Below are 19,355 nucleotides of genomic sequence, written 5' to 3'. Positions count from 1 at the left end.
CTACCACAGAAGGGAGGCATCCTTTGACCAGAGAGGAAACTGGGTTTTGTGATTCCTTAGGAAAGTCACTGAGTCACTGGAATCACACTTTGATCCCAGGTTTGACTCTAAATCACATGTCCTCACCTCTGCTAGGTTATCTTTGCCTCTATGTTTGGGTTACCTGGACCCCAAGACCCACCAGCTTCTCTGACACCAGCAATGCAGGAAAGTATTGATGGCAGTGTAATCGGAAGACCCATGGACTCTGCTCAGCTTGTAGCCAGCCATCCTGGGCAATGAAGATGACAACCAGGTTCTAAGAAACAGCACTTTTCCTTAAAACCTTCCCCAATGTATATACCTGGAAGTGGATACAGAACTAAAAAAAGGCTCACTCTTCCCCCATCCCTCCCAGGTGAATAAGATGTTGACCCAGCCCAGCAGGCATGGCTCAGTGGTTGAATGTCGACCTACGAACCAGGAGGTCACCGTTCAATTCCCAGTCAGGCACATGCCTGGGATATGGAATCAATCCCCAGTGTGGGGCATGCAGGAGGCAGCCAATCAATGATTCTCTCTCATCACTGATGTTTCTATCTCTCTATCTCTCTCTCTCTGAAATCAATAAAAATATATATTTTTTAAAGATGCTGACCCAATGAATCAAATGACCAAGCAATCCAGATGACCATCGGCTACTTTTTAACCTTATGTTCAAAACCATTTTGGGTCAAATTTGTGATGTACACTTTCCATTTCCCTGTGAATTATTTCATCGAATATACACATATTTATAACTTCTCCAGTTTTTACTCACAAGCTTCTCATTAGATCTCAAAACTTCATCGTTGAAAATCACAAATTTCAAAATAAGCAAGTAAAATTAATGTTGCCTAAATTATCTTAAAGCATCTATTTTCTTATTAATTTGCAAAACTCTACCTAGAGGAAACTTGCCTAACATAAACACAACTTAACTATTTTTTAAATATATTTTATTGATTTTTTTACAGAGAGGACGGGAGAGGGATAGAGAGTTAGAAACATCGATGAGAGCGAAACATCGATCAGCTGCCTCCTGCACACTCCCCACTGGGGATGTGCCCGCAACCAATGTACATGCCCTTGACCGCAATCGAACCTGGGACCCTTGAGTCCGCAGGCCGATGCTCTATCCACTGAGCCAAACCGGTTAGGGCAACACAACTTAACTATTAAGCAGGAAGATGGGGAGGGAAAAGCTAAAGGACTCTCCCCAAAAGCATTTATGGAAAGTTTCCCCAGTCCCACAATATCCCCAAAAAGTTTCTTAAAGAGACCTTAAAATGAATAAATAGTTGAAAATGAAATGCAAAGTCAAATCAAAATGAATGTCAGTGTTGCTCAGTTTGCGACAGCCTAGAAGCTCACCAGCTGTCAACGCTAATCATAGCTCAGCCGTTGACTCACTGTGTGACCTATAGCAGTACAGTTAACCTCGCTGATTTTGTATGCCAGCAGCAAAATAGCATCACAAACTCCTCGAAAGCCTGGCGTGAGTTAGAACTCAAAGATATTGCCATGGCCCCACTTTGGGAGCTAAGTGTTAAATAAAAACCAAAATTATAAGGAAGATGATAGGATGCTCTTCAAAGAACATTTCCAACTCTGTCTGCATAATTTTAGTGCTTTGATGAAACATGCCTCTGAAGAAACAGTGAACCATATAGAGTAGTTAAGAATAGTTTCAACTGGCCTTATCGAAAATACAGTGCATTCAGAATCTTCATCAAGCTTTAGATATCAGACACAGCCTCAATATATTTAGTTGCGTTTCTAGGAGAAAAAAACAGTCCTTCCAGGAATCTATGCACAGGGTTCTCTAAGCAAGTGAAGTAAATGAATGATAGAATCTTTGGCATAAACTTACAGTAAAATTCTGATCAAAAGAAATATAGCTCATTAGTCAATAACATCAAAAACTAGTCAGGACACAGATGTAATGGCGGGATGGGTGTGTAACCAAACCTTTTCTCTTCTTCCAGAGAACACTACTGGATCACATTTTCCACCTTCCCTTACGACTGGCTAAAAATGATCCAGTAGGCCAAAAAGCCCTATAATGGCTCCGGTTTGGCTCAGTGGATAGAGCCAAGGGACTGAAGGGTCCTGGGTTTGATTCCAGTCAAGGGCTCAATCCCCTTAGGGGGCATGCAGGAGGCAGCCGATTAATGATTCTCTATAATCATTAATGTTTCTATCTGTCTCTCCCTCTTCCTTCCTCTCTGAAATCAATAAAAGTATTTAAAAAAAAAAAGCCATATAATGTGTAACAGCCACTAGAATAAAGGGACAGAGGTTCCTGTATAATTTCAAGAAACAAGCCCCCAACCTATCCACCCTGGACTGTAATGTGGCGAGAAATAAACCTTCACTGTAATGAGATTTGGGCATGGTTTATTACACCAAATAGCTTACTCCACTAAATACACCAAACATGAGATATGTGTAGCATTCAAACCCAAGATGCACAACTTGCCTACTTTGTATGTAGTCTCTACACGGTCAGAATCTTCCTGGGACAGATGGGGCCCCATCGTTTACAGGAAAATAAATCCATAGAGAAGCTCCAAAAGGACAGATAGGTCATTACATGCAAGCCCCTCCGAACCATGGTGCAGAGATGTTTCTTCCTTCATATTTCACAGAAGTGATGCTGACAGCACTGTAAGCAGGCAAGGAGCACCGAGACCCCTATCATTCAATCTCCAGTCCTTTCTTCTCCTAAACATACATTCCTCACATGGTATCTAACAATGTAGTTTCCACTCAAATACTGTATTAAAATCAACAAAAATGAAGACCGTTTAAGAACAGCTGCTATTATAGTACTTTGTAAGTTTTGTGTGTTGTTTTGTTTTTTTTGTTTTTTTCAGAGAAAGGCTGTTTATGAAACTATGAAAAATGCCTCTAGAGATGGAAGATTATTTACTCAGAGAGAACAAACAAGTCTGCTAGCCTGAATTGACTCACGAAGTTAAAAGCAATCTGGTAAGCAAATGTGTCACGTAATTTCAGCTACATCAGTGCTCAAGAAAAGTTATACTCATCTCAAACCCACAGATATGCTTTAGCTTAGGAACCAGAAAATATTTACAACTGAGGTTAAATTCTTAAAGTTATTAAATGTGTTGCCCTAGCCAGTCTGGCTCAGTGGATAGAGCATTGGCCTGCAGACCAAAGGGCCCCGGGTTCGATTCCAGATAAGGGCACGAACCTTGGTTGCAGCCCCAGCCCCTGTGGGAGGCAACCAATCGATGTGTTTCTCTCACATCAATGATTCTATCAGTCTTTCCTTCTCTCTTCCACTCTCCCTAAAAATCAATTGAAAAATATCCTTGGGTGAGGATTTTTTTAAAAAGATATTAAATGTGTTAAATATATATATATATATAGTTATAGTTATATTCAATCAAGATACTACTGAAAAGTAATGAAGTGAATTTTTATGATTTTTATTTTCTTAATTGACATGTTCCAGAGACATGTTTAAGATTTTAAGTATATTTTTAAAGGCTTTATTTTTTTTTTAGAGCAGTTTTAGGTTTACAATAAAATTGAGAGGAAAAATCAAAGGATTTCCCATATAACTCTTACCCCCACATATGCATAGCAGAATGGCACATTTTTTACCAAGGATGAACCTACACTGACACATCATAATCACCCAAAGTCCATAGTTTCCTTAAGGGTTCACTCTTGGTGGTGTACATTCTGTGGGTTTGGACAAATATGTAATAACACATATTCATCATTATGATATCACACAGAGCAGTTTCCCTGCCCTAAAACTCCTCTGTGCTCTGCTTGGTCATCTGTCGCCACACACCCCTGGCAACCACTGGTTTTGTGGGTTTTATTCCAGTCTCCAGAGTTTTGCCTTTTCCAGACATCATATAGTTATAACCATATAGTATGTAGCTTCTTCACAGTGACGTTTTTCAGGTAGTAATACGCATTTCGAGTTCCTCCGTGTCTTTTCATGGCTTGATAACATTTCTTTCTAGCACTGAATAATATTCCACTGGCTGGATGTACCACAGTTTATTTTTCCATTCACCTAGTGAAGGACCTCTTGGTTGCTTCCAAGTTTTGGCAATTGTAAATAAAGCTGCTGTAAACATCCATGTGCAGGTTTTTGTGTGGACATAAATTTTCAGCTCCTTTGAGTAAATAGCAATGAATGTGATATTGCTGAATCATGTGGTAAGAATGTATTTGTAGTTTTGTAAGAAACCACCAAACATTTTACATCCTCACCAGCAATAAACGAGACTTCCTATTGCTCCACATCCTCACCAGCATTTGGTGTGCTCAGGATTTTGGCTTCTCTTCTATCATTAGTCATCTGGACTTCAAGTTTCTCTGACGTCTACCAGTTTCTCTGTCCAGCAGTTAATATAAGCAATATAATATCAACCAAGTGCTCAGCTATTTAAAGAAATCTGGTGTCATAGCTTTTTTATTATGCCTAACAAGGCTAGGTCTGTTCCAAATATCCATATCCTCTATCACAGAAAGGGAAATAAGTACAATAGGTACAAAAGACCTGCTATGTGTCAGGTACTGTGATCACTGGCTTCTATATACTGACTGACTTACTGCTTGGCAGGGGAAAGAGCCTGGGAGTAAATGGCATTATCCTCACCTTATGAAGAAACTAGAGTTCTAAAAACTTTCATAGCCTGTGCATAATAACAAGTTCACCAAAACCCAGCCGCACTTGTATAAAAGACACATTCAGGAAGCTCCACATCTTTTCATCTAACTATCCATTAAAATAAACTGCAAAGTATGTCTTTCTTTGATTAGATATGATCATTCTATTCTTTGTTGTTTGTCAACCTTTTGAAATTTGAGGCATTGGCACTACCAGTCAAAAGGCCCTGGTTTATTAGACTCCCTTACAAATAATGTATTGAGGGGGAAAGACTAAAATTAAAACAATGTCCTCAAAATTCCCATAGATTTTAATAATTCATGTATCACTTTGCCTCTCGTTAGCATAAATTTTTTTTCCTCATAGGTTCTGATGATATTAACAACAAAGGTAGCATAAGCTTGCCTATATTTCAACCCACCTAACACATTGTCACTATGACTTTTTCCAGGTTCCCTTAAGTAATACACAAAGCAAAAGGAACTACAGTATTTAGGAAGCCACTAAAAGTATGTGAATTGCTGTCTCTTACAAAGTGAGACTGTTTTGCAAAGCAGAAAGATCCTGTCATTAACAACTATTACTATATCATTGATTTTAGGAAAGAATAAGTTGAATTGCATTGTACTTCAAGCTAAAATGATATATGAAAATTCTGATTTACCAAAAAAATGCCAAGAGTTTTTTTTTTAATTTTTCATTGATTTTTAAAGAGAAAGAAAGGGAGAGGAAAATAGAGAGAGAAACATTGATGAAACAAAGAAATCAAATCTTCCATAACTCATATAAGCCTACAAAGTTTAAAAAAAAAAGAGAGAGTGGAAACTTTATGAAATTTATTACTTACAACTTTCGGAAAAGAGTTTAAGTCAATAATTGGGATTGTCCACCTTGTTACTGGCTTATCTTCAGATCAGAAAGCAAGAAGAAGAAAAAACAAGAGGGTGTTTGTATAACTGTTTCCTCGCCATTCTCCAACCACCTCAGATGAAAGACATACAGATTGCTACTAACGTCAAAGTCTTAAAAAGGTGTCCCTGAATGCAAGAATCCACAGTGACAAGAATGACTTTCTTGCCAACTACAAGCACACTTCATATTCATGTCCCCTGGGAATCTAATCGTATCTAATGGTTTTTGAAAGCTTACTATGTTCCAGAAACTCTCCCAGGCTTTACTGCTCTTCCACAATCCTATGAGGGAAGTACAGCAGTCCCCAAATAACACAATTTTGTTATCACGTTGATGAGATGCCATAGGAAATTAATTCTTTTGTTAAAAAAATAAATTTATTGCCCTGACCGGCTTGACTCAGTGGATAGAGCATTGGCCTGCGGACTCAAGGGTCCCAGGTTCGATTCCTGTCAAGGGCATGTACCTTGGTTGTGGGCACATCCCCAGTAGGGGGTGTGCAGGAGGCAGCTGATCGATGTTTCGCTCTCATCGATGTTTCTAACTCTCTATCCCTATCCCTTCCTCTCTGTAAAAAAATCAATAAAATATTTTTTTTTAATTAAATTTATTGGTGTGACATTGATTAATAACATGTTTCAAGTGTATGATTCTATAATACATGATTGTATATTGCATTGTGTGCTCACCTCCCAAAGTCTAGCTCCTTTCATCACTATATATTTGACCCCCTTTCCCTCTTCCACCTCCCCCTACCCCTCGTTCCCTCTCGTAACCTTCATGCTGTTGTCTATATATCTATGAGTTTGTTTGTTTTGTTCATTTGTTGCTTTCTGTTTTATATCCCATATATGATTCTTGTCCTTTTCCATATGACTTATTTCACTTAGCCTGAAACTCTCAAGGTCCATTCATAGGAATTTAACTCTTATTTATATCAATTAGCCTATGGTAACATTGGTTTTCTTATACATCATTTCACTAAAAGTCACAGAACCTAGCAAAGACTTACTGTACCATTCCTCTCTCATTTTACAGGGGGAAGGGGGTGGGGGGGATGAGGCTGAGAGAATTTAATAATTTTTTCCCATAGTCACTTAGTTTTTAAGAAGCAGTGTTAGATACAGGCAGCCTGCAAAAACTGCATCAAAGATCATGCTCTTGTCCTCTGTTATGTTGCTCAGGAATAACACATCAATCATTGGAATCTCTCAATTCCTTGATCTTAATACCTCTCCTTACACGGATAAAAGACCTTAATTTCCATACTTTTAAGCCCACTCCCTGGCCTATGTCTGGTGCAAAAAAGAAAAGACTTTCACATCCGGGCTTTGAGAAAGCTCTTAGTGGTTCTCAGGTTCCACCTCGGCGTTGGTTCACAAAGCCCACCACACCTCCAGAGTGGGTAACGGAAGGAACAAGCCCAGGACATGTTACATGAGAGGGCCCACCCTCAGACCTAAATAGGTCTTGGTTACATCAGCCATACCACTGGGGTTGAAAAGAAACCCACACTATCACACCAATGTTTCCAGTTAGGACCTAGAAGGTATGAAATAAATGTTCAGCTTTTTAAAAAAGTTTTTCGAAAAGTGCCTTGGTCTATTATGAAAAGTCAAAAGCCTAGGAGGCACCTCATTAAATCTTTGCACTCCCACCCTATCTTTGCCTCCAATCTCTTCCCGGCTAACTCCATTCTTCCCACCCCCCTGCGAACCCTCAGGCAGCCCTGACTTTTACACTCTCCACTCTGCCCTTCTGCCACTAAGGTAGTTCAGTGGCTTAAAAATACCCAAGGCCCTCACTCCTAATATAAACCCTCCTATTCATCAGCTCCATTCTCCTATCATCTTGGAATTAGAAGAAGAAAGAAAAAAAAAGTTCTCCCATGAAGTATGAAGTAACTCTTTTCTTTCACTGGATATTAAAGAATCACCAACAGAACGTTCTGTACTGAGAGGAAGATTGGATGTCTTCTAAGTCCCTTCCCATTAACAGTTTATTATTAAACAGACGTATACTAAATAGGAAGTGACAAATGCCTTGCTCCTGAAAATCTGCACACCACTGCAGAAGCAGTTTGCTTGCTGCATCCCCGGTGGGACTTAAGATAGAGCTGGGATGTGTATACCCTACTACTCAGCCTCCTGTCCCTTGACATATGGCTGGTCTGGGGAGAGGAAAAACCAAGAAGTTTTTGTGGAAACTTAGTCACCTACTTATGGGTGAGGAAATGAAAGAAGCGGGGAAATGAACAGAAAGCCTCTTCAAGATCACTCAACCACTGCATGCGTAATGGAGGGGGGCCAGGAATGGGGATGCAGTGTGGCCACAAACCTCCTCCCCTGCAGGTGGTCACAGTCAAAAGTCAGCCACCATTCATCTCCTTTCCTCTATCAGCTTCCTCACCGGAATTGAAGATTCAGTTTGCCTAGTTCCTAAAGAAAATATAATAATGATAATAATAGCTCTCTCCTTACGTTGTGATCTCCACCCCTTCGAAATCTGACTTCATTTATCTCAAAAGAAAAAAAAAAGAAAAAACCATCTCTAGGCCTCACCTGAGTCCACAGTATATACTATTCACCATTGAAAAACATAATAGAAATGGAATCAATGTGCTTGTAAGAAGGAAAGCCATACTACAAAGTAAAGTAAGACCAAAATATCATTGTTATCACCTCTAACCCCCAACCTGCCCCCAGGATTGCCAGCATCTATCTGCACAAATGTCTCTCTTTCCTCACCTATTCAAGCAACTGGGTACAAGGTAAGTGAACCACCTCTTAATCAATTGCATTGTGTTTTCTGTTCAATTAATCAAAGAAAATTAGTATATGTGATAGTTTCCCTTCTAAAAATGCTTTCCCTTGCAAATATAAGCTAATTTAACCGACTTGGCACCTGAACACTTACGAAAGGATGCCATCACCAAGTGTGCTTTAACCATTGGTCAGCTTTTAGAATCTCCCATTTGAATTTTGAATACAACCCCCGTCTGCATTTTAGGAAGGAAGCTTTGTACTGGGAATATCAAATGACCACAAGCTAGGGGGTAAGGGAGACAAAAATGTGGGTACAGAAATGCCAGCAAAATGTGCCTGAACTTAAAGTCAAGAGACAGCTTTCTCAGGCATCAGCATCTTGGGCTTTCAACACCAACTTATTCTTAAAGGAGGAGAATTTTTTGTCAGTTGGAATCATCTTAGAAAACTGAAAATATATACATATATGATATCAAGGGGCAGGTTTTTATTGACTATTAAAGTCAGGAAAATGTTCCTGCCCAGAATGGTTCTGATTGGCAGATATTTTCTGAGAAAGGACAGCTGAGGCCTGTGGTCATTTTACGTCAATGGCTCAAATGAGTTGGTCTCCTTTTCCCCCTTGCTCCCTCCCCATCATTCTCTCTCCCTTTTTTTGCAATCCCTATGGCTAGATCTCAACCTGCTACCCAAAATACGCTCATGGCAGTGGCTTAAAGGGACAGGAATCACCACAAAAGAATGCACACACTTGGATGCATATCATATGCAACTCATTGACTGAATATGCCTATGGTGATTTTTCTCAAAAACACTTGTCAGCTTAAAGTTATAAATGACTTGAACTGCTGATATCTGTTTCATTTTGGCTATTAGGTGGTCAGGATGTCTAATGTAGGAAGGAGAAAATGATCAAATGTCCCAGAAATCAACAGACCCTTGTTTGCCTTTTATTTTAATGATTAAAATTCACTTCTAACTGAAGACAGTACCAACTGTTTGTTCTATCCTTTGAAATTAAAAAGAAATCAAACATTAAAAAACAACAACAACAACATATTACCCCGGTACAAAGTTAAGTTATAAGCTCTGAGGTAGAACATGCTTACTGTGCTTAAGTAATAAACCATGTACAAATTTAGCAACAACTCATCATATTAAATGTCGTTACCTTTGACACTGGCATTTTCCAGTATCATTACAGATAGCACTGGTTAAGGATGGCAGAAGTAATCAAATCCATTAAAGCCCAAGTCTCAAACAAAACTGCACTTCTGAAATAGCCTCCACAGCCTGCTCTGTACCTCCAGTGCTCTCTCTCTCTCCTGGCTCCTAGCTCCTAGCTTGTGCTCATTTGATACTCCCAGCACAAAACTTCCCTCCTAAAATGCAGACAGGGATTGTATTCTAAATACAAACAGGTTGATTCTCAGAGCTGATCAATGGTTAAAGCACATTTGGTGACTGAATAGTTCTGTAAGGGTTCAGGTACCAAGTCGGTTACATTAGCTCATATTTATAAGGGAAAGAATAAAAGGAAAACTATCACATGTAATTTTTTTGTGTCTTTTCACATTCACTTTTAAGGAACCAAGACAACATTTTAAAAGAAAGTGGTGTGCATCAAAAATGATCAATGGGTAAAGTTAAGTTTCAGTAACAAGTTAGGCAATTAATAATACCTGTAACATGTACTCCTGGGGGAACCTTAAGGTAACGTGCTCAAAGTTAAGAATGAAAAAGACTAATCTGTTGAACATGGTCCATCTTTAGGAGGAAGCACTAAAAATAAGCCTTAAAAATAACTAGCTGTGGCTCAGTGGTTGAGTGTTGACCTCGGAAGCAGGAAATCATGATTCCATCCCAGGGCATGTGGCCAGGATGCAGGCTTGATCCCCAGTAGGGGGTGTGCGGGAGGCAGCCGATCAATGATTCTCTCTCATCATTGATGTTTCCATCTCTCCCTCTCCCTTCCTCTCAGAAATCAATAAAAATATATATATTTTTAAAAACTATAAGCCAGCAAATTGATTTTTCTTAATATGTGCTTTTAAAGTGCTATTTCCCATTCAGGACATAGGACTCCAAGCCTGAGGCTGGCTCCTCTGCCTGATAGCCTAAAGCAACCAAAACAAGGAAATGTAAGACAACCAGGGCTTAAAGGTCATCACAAAAGTGTAAAAAACGAGTAGTTCATTGGTAACCCAGCCACAAATAGCTTCCCACATTCCTGCATCTCCATCTTTGCTTAGAGAATGCACCACCCAAAAACAAAAGAAAGAGAACGCACCACCCAGCTGGTATCACAAAGTATCCTTAGGTCCTGGGGGACTTATACTGACTACTGAGGTGGCTACCAGCATTTCAACCCAGAAAAAAAAACAAAAACCATTCACCAAAATTATTTCTTAGCATTAATGTAAACTATAGGAAGGCATAGTTGTGGTGCCTTTTTTCTCCAAAGGGGAAAAAATAAAATAAAAATCAACTGGACACTTTAAATTATTTGGAAACTTCATACTGTGGACAAAAGGGGCCACATGCTGACCTGACAAGCTCAGGGGAGGCCTGCATGGCAGTCTTGCAAACTCAGACCTAAAGTAACCACAAAGGATGGTCTGAAATTAAACTTTAACTAAAAGCAGTTATGGTGGGCAGTTACGTCCTAGGCCAGTATCTTCACTGACAAGGTCAACCTTTACCTTAACTGAGCCTATCTGTCTTTTTGCATCTATGATAACATACCCTTGAAATGTCTGGGTAACTTGTGACTTCCCTTTATCTGGAGCCCCTGGGGCACAACCAAATGTGCTGGGCCCCAGGACAGATACCACAAATTCCTTCATCATCATGTTAATTGTTCCTGCACCCACCTAAGTATGTGTCCATCATTTTACTTTTTATCCAATCCCAGGGGTTTCCCTGCTTTGCTTATCCCTCCTCCTTAATCTATCACCAATGAATTTCATGTAACCCACCTATGTTCCTTATTTGATTGCAATGTATAAATGCAGATGTAACCCCACCATTCTCCCGAGCATTATCTCAATTCGTTGAGGTTCTGCTTCCAGGCATATGTCGACAGTTTGGCTCAAATAAACTCACAAAAATTCTTTACAGGTTTCAATGGTTTTTTTACGTTAACAATACCAATCACATTTTCATGTCTTTCCCCCATAAAAATTTTACCAAATATAAAGTAGTTCTACATAAACTAAACCAATAAGAAACAAAACCAACATTCAAATTTGGGCCTTTAATACAGGCTCTTTCTTTTCCATTTCCTTTCTCAGCTGCCTGCCTTCTAACAAGACAAACTTTTGGCAGGAACAGAGAAGGTATCCAGACATTTGGAAGAATGAAACAAGGAAAAGTCTAAATGAACAAACGCTGGCACTTGGAAATGAAGCAGTCTTTTAAAACCAAAGCACAAACAGAGGCTAAGTTATATAATACTTTCTGATAAAGAAATTTACTTTTTTAAAATCAGATACACGCAGTTCTCCAGGATCCTTAAGGCAGTTTCTAAATTAGTGTCTTTCAGATCAAACTGAGACAGTAATGTCTAAACAAAACCATCAGCATACACATACCCCACACACAATTCTTTCACAGATTTAAGTTTCATGGTATAATCAATACGTGTGCCGTTACTTACTTGCTTCCTTCTGTAATGGGCAAACTGAGAGAGGCCTAGAATAGTTGCAAGAGCACCTCCTCCAGCAAGAATTGTCCCTTTTACTGCCTTCTTAAATGCCATTTCTTAGCCTACAAAAAAAAAAAAAGGAAACAAAAAAGTTAATTAGGATTTTCATTACATGAACAGTCCAAATAATAAAGGAACTGTGTATTTATGAAACTATGTTAACCTAGAAAAGAAAATATAAAATAAGTCAGTTACTAACATACCATTTTGAGTATTTCCATTCAAAAACAATAAACAAAACAAAAAAAAAACATAAACACGGGAATTGACTATACAAAAGCTCCCTTCCAACAGGAATTAAAGAAAGAAAAGCAAATTAAGGGACAACCGAAGATATTTAAACAGTATAAAGTCAAGAGAGCTGTGAAAAGAAATGTCATTGTGCATCTGACAAAACTGCACACTGTCCTCCCAGATTTGTTCCACCGCTAATCCCCTCGGCTAGGAGAACTAGAAGTCTTCTGTCACTCAACATGACAATGAACTCCATGCCTGCTTTGGGTTCTTTGTCGTGTTTAATTCCATTGTGGCACAACTCCCTGAGTTTTCCCCTTCCTAATGAAGTTCTCAGTAGAGCCCAAAGCCCACACACTTACATTTCTATCCCTAAAAGAGTCTACACTTTACAGACAAAAAGGCCCAGGAAACCATGCCTTGATCCTTTCACAAAGTGACAGTTTGAACACTGCTGTAGCTCCTTCCACTAAGGAAACTTTAAAAAGTTACCTCTAGCCGAGTTTGCCTGACACCCCTCTTTCAAGGGAAAACCCTCCAGACCAAGTACTCCTTTGTGCCCACTGTATTTCTAAAGTCTGACATCGTGTTAGCTTTTGACTGTCTTTCTTCTCACCTTTTGTAAAAATATTTCTGCTATTAGACTCATGGTATTTTTTTAAAGTTTTTTTAAAGATAAATATTCTTTACTTTTCAGAAAGCAAAAAAATAAAATAACTAAAAAGCATAAAAATAAAAATTCCACTGGGGGGAAAAAAAAACCTCTTGCCAGTTTTTATTCTGTTAAACAAAAAAAGATAATACTGTGTGATCACCTAAGAAGAATTCAAACCTACAGTCCATAGTACCTGCCTGCGACTTATTCACAAAAGGAGCTGGCACACCCACATCTTTCAGGGAAGTCACTACCCTATTTTTCTGAATGGGCGGACACACCTTATACTCTACAGATATTTCTTGCCTCAAGAAAGTAGCTGATATAAAGTCAGTTTTAACCGAGGATAATAAAGAATACAAATCATCTCAATGTAAATTATGGCAGCTAAAATGTTTGGGTCCTAAAGCAAAGAACCACAGTGCAGTTGGTAACTATGATTCCACAGAAAATGTATTTTGGAATACTATAAGTTATCTACTAAAATAAAAGTTGGCATTTCTTAAAACTTTATTTTTACTCTGATCTCATTCCTTCTGACAAACTCCTAAAGTCTAAGATTCGTCTTTATTATTAAGATTCTCACCAAAAAAAACTATTTCAGGCATACATACATTCTCTGCTGCTGGAGGCATCTTCTTGAGTTGACTGTCCCTTCTCTCCATCAACCATCCCCTCTCTCCCAAGTTGTGCACAACAGTTGGTATATGCTGGCTAGGCGCCTCCCTTCATCATTCAGTCAACCAGAAACAAAACCTAATGTCCCAGGTTTCTCTGATGTAGAAACCACAATTTAGCCAATTTGGAAAGCATCCATTTGTTACAGCTCACCAGCACCGTTCCTACTACTGCTGTAAATGCTCACATGGGTGCCGATCGCACAACAGAAACCCTAGCAGCCCAGACAAGATAACGTACGATATCCAGGCTAACTGGGTCCCCCTGACAGGCAGGGACAGACAATAGAGACCTAGTTTTATTTACCTAAACAATGTATGTATCTGCCCTCCCCATACCAACAGCAGCCTGGTGGTTCCTTGGATGTGTTTTATAGCTGATTGACTTTAGCTCAGTTTCATTGCTTCTGTCTTGTTGATAATGTCATTTATGACCTCAGAAAGGAGACCACACATCAACACAGCCAACTGAGGGATGTCATATAATACAGTCAATGAAAATACTTCAGCAAAGGTGACCACTCAGCCAGTTAATTTTGGAGACAATTTTTCCAGTTGTCTAGGTTCCTGTATTCCTTGTTCACCTCCTTATGCGGCTTAAATTTCATTTGTCTGAAGCCAAACCTTGCTAAGGGGCATATTTTCATGGGATTTTTCAATGAGCCACCAATACTAACAAAACAAAAAAAAAAACTGCATTAATACATTATTTTGCAAAGTTAGTAATAATATTGACTATAATCAATAATTTCTTTTTTCAGTAATTTCATAAGATAATGTCTACTTAGGGAATCATTATTTCTATTGTGATCAAATTCATCCATAAGATCATCTAGCTAGTTTTAATGAGTAAATCACTCTTACAGGTAATTCAAAAACAAAAGTACACACGCACGTACACACACACACAGCACAGAATCAGTCAATTTGACCTGGCTACCCTAAGATGATGATGATGATGATGATGATGATGACGAGACAATGATGATGATTAATATTTACCATTTATTATCTGCTAATCTAGTAAGTACTATGCTTTTAATTCTTTATATATATCAGCTCACATCAACCTTACAACAACCTAATTTCATAAAAGAGGCAATAGGGGACTTGCCCAAGGCCACTCCCTAGTAAGTGACAAAACCACAACTTAGTCTATGTTCTTAAGCATGGGTGGTTCTGCCCTGCCTTTGTTCTCAAAGAGACACCCCAGGTTTTTCTGTTACTCCCAAAGGAAAGTCCTATTGTCAAAACTCCCTCAAAGTGTACAGTCCCTTGACTAAGGCAGTGAAGAGCCCTCTGATAAAATATCTACAGGTAACCTTCTGCCAGATAATGTAAGAACTTTATTTCAATGCTGAAAGAAATGTAAAACCAGATAAGTATAAACCACATGCTCTGGAGTACTTATACCAATTTACATTCCATTATAAGGAGAAAAGTTTGCACACTTATTATAAAAAGAAAAGATGTTTCCTTCTAAGTAAAAGCTGCAACCAGTAACTTAGCAAAGGGGAACAAGAATATCAATAAATTTTTACATTTTGCAACTAAAACTGTGAGAAAATCGAAGGTAGAAAAATCATCCAAAAAAATTAGCTTAGGCCCTCGCCGAGTGCTCAGTGGTTAGAATGCCCGTCGACCTGAGGACTAAAGGGTCTCGGATTCGATTCTGGTCAAGGGCACGTACCTCGGTTGCAGGTTCGATTACTGCCCTGGTTCGGGAGCATGCGGGAGGCAACCAATTGATATGTCTCTCACACCAATGTTTCTCTCTGTCTCTACCCCTCCCTTCCACTCTCTAAAAATCAATGGAAAAAAAAATATACCCTTGGGTGAGGATTAACAACAACAAAAAATTAGCTTAGTCAGCATAGCCTGATGTCCATATTTAATAGCCCATGAATTAAATCACAAATACACTGACTCAGGAGTGACTCCTGCATTTGCACAGACCAGTGCCAGCCCTCTAACTCATGCAAGGAGAACACCAGCCCACCTAAACAAAACCCTAAATAAAAGATACTCATTTAAATATACATATGGGTGTATCAACTACCCTGAAGAGGATCACAATCAATTTGGAGGATTAAATATCAAAGTCTGTCTTGTAACTCTGTCTTATAACTAATTGTGCTATATATTGAGTGCTGTTAATACTCTGATAGACAAAAGACCCTCAATAGCCAAATCAATCTTGAGAAAGAACAAAGCTGAAGATAACACAATTCCTGATTTCAAACTATATTACATAGCTATAGTAATCAAAACAGTATGGCATTGGCATAAAACCAGAGATCAATGAAACAAAATAAAGAGCTCAAAAAATAAATGCACAAATATACTGTCAATTAATTTTTGACACAGGAGTCAAGAATATTCCATTAGGCCGAAACCGGTTTGGCTCAGTGGATAGAGCGTCGGCCTGCGGACTCAAGGGTCCCGGGTTCGATTCCGGTCAAGGGCATGTACCTGGGTTGTGGGCACATCCCCAGTGGGAGATGTGCAGGAGGCAGCTGATCGATGTTTCTCTCACATCGATGTTTCTAGCTCTCTATCTCTCTCCCTTCCTCTCTGTAAAAAATCAATAAAATATATTTTGAAAAAAAAAAAAAAAAGAATATTCCATTAGGAAAAAGATACTCTCTTCAGTAAATTGTGGTAGAAAAACTGGACAACCACATGCAAAAGATTGAAACTGGATCTCTATCTTGCATCACACACAAAAATCAACTCAATATAGATTAAAGACTTAAAAACAGCCCTAACCGGTTTGGCTCAGTACACAGAACATCAGCCTGCGTATGGAAGGGTCCCGGGTTCGATTCCAGTCAAGGGCACATAAATAGGTTGCAGGCTCCTCCCCAGCCCGGACCCTGGTGGGGGCTCATGCAGGAGGCAACCAATCGATGTGTTTCTCTCACATCAATATTTCTCTGTCTTTCCCTCTCCCTTCCACTCTAAAATCAATGGAAAATATCCTCGAGTGAGGATTAACAAAAAAATAAAAATTAAAAATAAATAAAAATGCGAGTTCCCTTTAAACAACAGCAAAAAAGTTCCCTTTACACAACAACAACAGAAAAGACTTAAACATAAGACTTGAAACCATAAAATTCTTAGAAGGAAACAAAGAGTGAGCTTATAACACAGAGGGACCAATAGCAGGCAATGAAATAGTTCCCATGTGAGAGAATGAGAGCCTGGCTTAAGACTAATTCAAAAGTTCAAAATGCAGAGATTGATGCTTTGCCGAAATCTAATGACAGCACCAAATTAGAAACCAGGGCAGGACCTGACAACTGATTACAAAGGAAGCAGGAAGAGACTTAACACCACAAGGGGTTTTACCCTGGTAACGGGGGGCTGCCCTCAACATTACACTATTACGCTTTAGAAAGAGAAGTAGGTTTAAGGGAGAAGAGCTTAGTTTGGAATGAAATAAATTTGAGATCTTGATAGAACACCAACTTAGAGAAAACAGTAAAAAAAAAAAAAAAATGGACAGGTGGGTCTCAAACTCACAAGAGTAGTCAGAGGTAAAGCTATGGTTTGAGGAATCTTCTGCCAGAACTACAGATATAACTACACAATTCATGTACTTGGGCAAACAAAAACTGGGTTTGCCGCTCCTCAAAGTCTGTTAACCCATGTTTTTATAAAAACCTGCAATTTACCTGGCTCAACCTAATTCTTAGCTGTCCTTTAGGAGTCCCATTAAAAATACAGTGACTCCACCCTGCCAAGGTGGCTCAGTGGTTCAGCATCGATCTATGAACCAGGAGGTCGTGGTTTGATCCCCAGTCAGGGCACATGCTGGAGTTGTGGGCTCCATCCCCAGTGTGGGGCATGCAGGAGGCAGCTGATCAATGATTCTCATCATTGATGTTTCTATCTCTCCCCCTGCCTCCCTTCCTCTCTGAAATCAATAAAAATATATTTTTTAAAAAAAAATAGTGACACCAACAAGAATAACTACTCAGATCCTATTTCAAATACTCCTTGAATGCTCACCCTTTCTGCCTCCTATTCAGACAGAAGGCTACTCTCCTAGTTAAATCATATATTTGAATGATTAAACCACACATTTTAAACTTAAAAACAAGAAATAACCACCCACTAAAAAACAGCTGAGGGTCCCTTCAGCAACCACCCACCAGCAAATTTATTCCAGAACAAGAGCACAATTCCTAGCCCCTGAATTCTTGAAATAGCGTTCACAAACTCCTCTCCCTATCTTACAGCCCTAGCTTCTCTCTTAATTTAGCATAAATGAAAATCCATCCATATGGATTTATCACTCTTCCTTGGATATCCACCCAGGGCCTTCACCTTTACAAAAATTCTCCTATCCTTGGGCCTCTGGTGTAGAAATAGCAATTTCCTTTCCAATCTTCATGCTCTCATTAACTTAAGAGAAACTGGGACTTCTCAGGGTTTTGAGTCTTTTGCCAGCATAGATGTAAGCATATTTCTTCTCATCTTTTACAAGAGTAGTCAGTGTGGGTTTGGGGAGAAGAGGGGGGCACGGGAAGGAGGTTTAGCTCAAAGACCATTTTCAGAAGAGTCATTTCAATCATAAGCCTTGCAGTCCTTGGGACCTGTGTTCTCTAGCAAGATATAAAGGATTCCATGCCACTCTGATCACATTCATTGAGAAATCCAGGTGAGTGAGGAATTTAAAATATAAAATGAGCCGCTCAGTGGTTGAGTGTTGAGCTATGAACCAGGAGATCATGGTTCAAATCCTGTTTAAGGCACACGCCTGGGTTGTGGGCTCGATCCCCAGTGGGGGGGCATACAGGAGGCAACCTATCAATGATCCTCTCACATCATTGATGTTTCTATCTCTCTCTCACTCTCCCTTCCTCTCTGAAATCAATAAACAATATTTTTAAAAATAACTAAAATAAAACATAAAATGAAAACACCAGGATGTAATTTACAAGTATGAAGCCCTTTACATAGCATGTGCAGTTTCAAAGTAGCAGGAAGCTCTTTATACTTCAATTGTGCAGGCACTTACTTTATAGCTGTGCAGGAAAAACGCCCCCTCATCTACTTTGAGTCATAACACTCTATCTAACCCACAGAAGGTACAACTGAAAGGGCCAAGCCTCAAGGTCCACCTGTATACAAAATCAGTGTCTTACAGGAGATGGTCATAGGAATCTTACAAAATAAGGGTGCGGGACCTCAACAGAGGCAGTCCTATGCAACCAAGGAACTTGCAGCAAGTCCCCAGCAAAATGGAACAAAAGGGAGAGAGCTCTAAAGTACCTTCCCACCCAGCAGGCTCATCCTATCTAATAAAAGAGAAACATGGTAATTAATCGTACCTCCGACACGCTTCCCATTGGCTAATCAGGGCGATATGCAAATTAACTGTCAACCAAGATGGCAGCCGGCAGCCAGGCAGCTGAAGCGAACAGGAGGCTTCTTGCTCCAGTGATGGAGGAAGCCAAGGTTCCCCGCCTGCCACTGCTGGGCTCTGAGCTTGCACTCTAAGCAACTATGTTGCAATTATAGAAGCTAAACAAACCCCATGCTTTCAGCCAGCCGGCCAGCTGGAGTTGCAACAGTGTTTCAATTATAGAAGCCAAACAAACCCAGATACCTGCTTTCAGCAGCCGAGGTCTCAGAGCTGGAGCCGAGCCTCAGAGCTAAAGCCGGCTCTCAGCTCCAGTGACAGCCATAGAAGGTAAATAAATCCCAGAATAAAAAA

At 39.5% G+C, this 19,355-nt stretch overlaps 1 protein-coding gene across 4 annotated transcripts in view; it reads right to left on the bottom strand.

The window, feature by feature from the left end:
• The window catches only part of GPD2 (glycerol-3-phosphate dehydrogenase 2 (mitochondrial)), a 115,248-nt gene that overhangs the window by 85,251 nt on the left and 10,642 nt on the right, over positions 1-19,355 (bottom strand). For 2 of the 4 annotated variants that reach the window (XM_014534071.1, XM_014534074.1), the window contains one exon: positions 12,017-12,126. In XM_014534071.1, the coding sequence (XP_014389557.1) occupies positions 12,017-12,118 (102 nt within the window). In that variant the 5' untranslated portion in view covers positions 12,119-12,126. Of the gene's footprint in view, positions 1-5,528; positions 5,550-12,016; positions 12,127-17,962; positions 17,984-19,355 lie in introns of those variants that run through there. The other 2 variants (XM_014534072.1, XM_014534073.1) reach the window with 2 other exon arrangements.

This window comes from Myotis brandtii, unplaced genomic scaffold, assembly GCF_000412655.1.
Source record: "Myotis brandtii unplaced genomic scaffold, ASM41265v1 scaffold125, whole genome shotgun sequence".
Classification (NCBI taxonomy): domain Eukaryota; kingdom Metazoa; phylum Chordata; class Mammalia; order Chiroptera; family Vespertilionidae; genus Myotis; species Myotis brandtii.
Note: the sequence above shows the minus strand (reverse complement) of the source record. Positions and strands in the feature narration are given on the sequence as shown.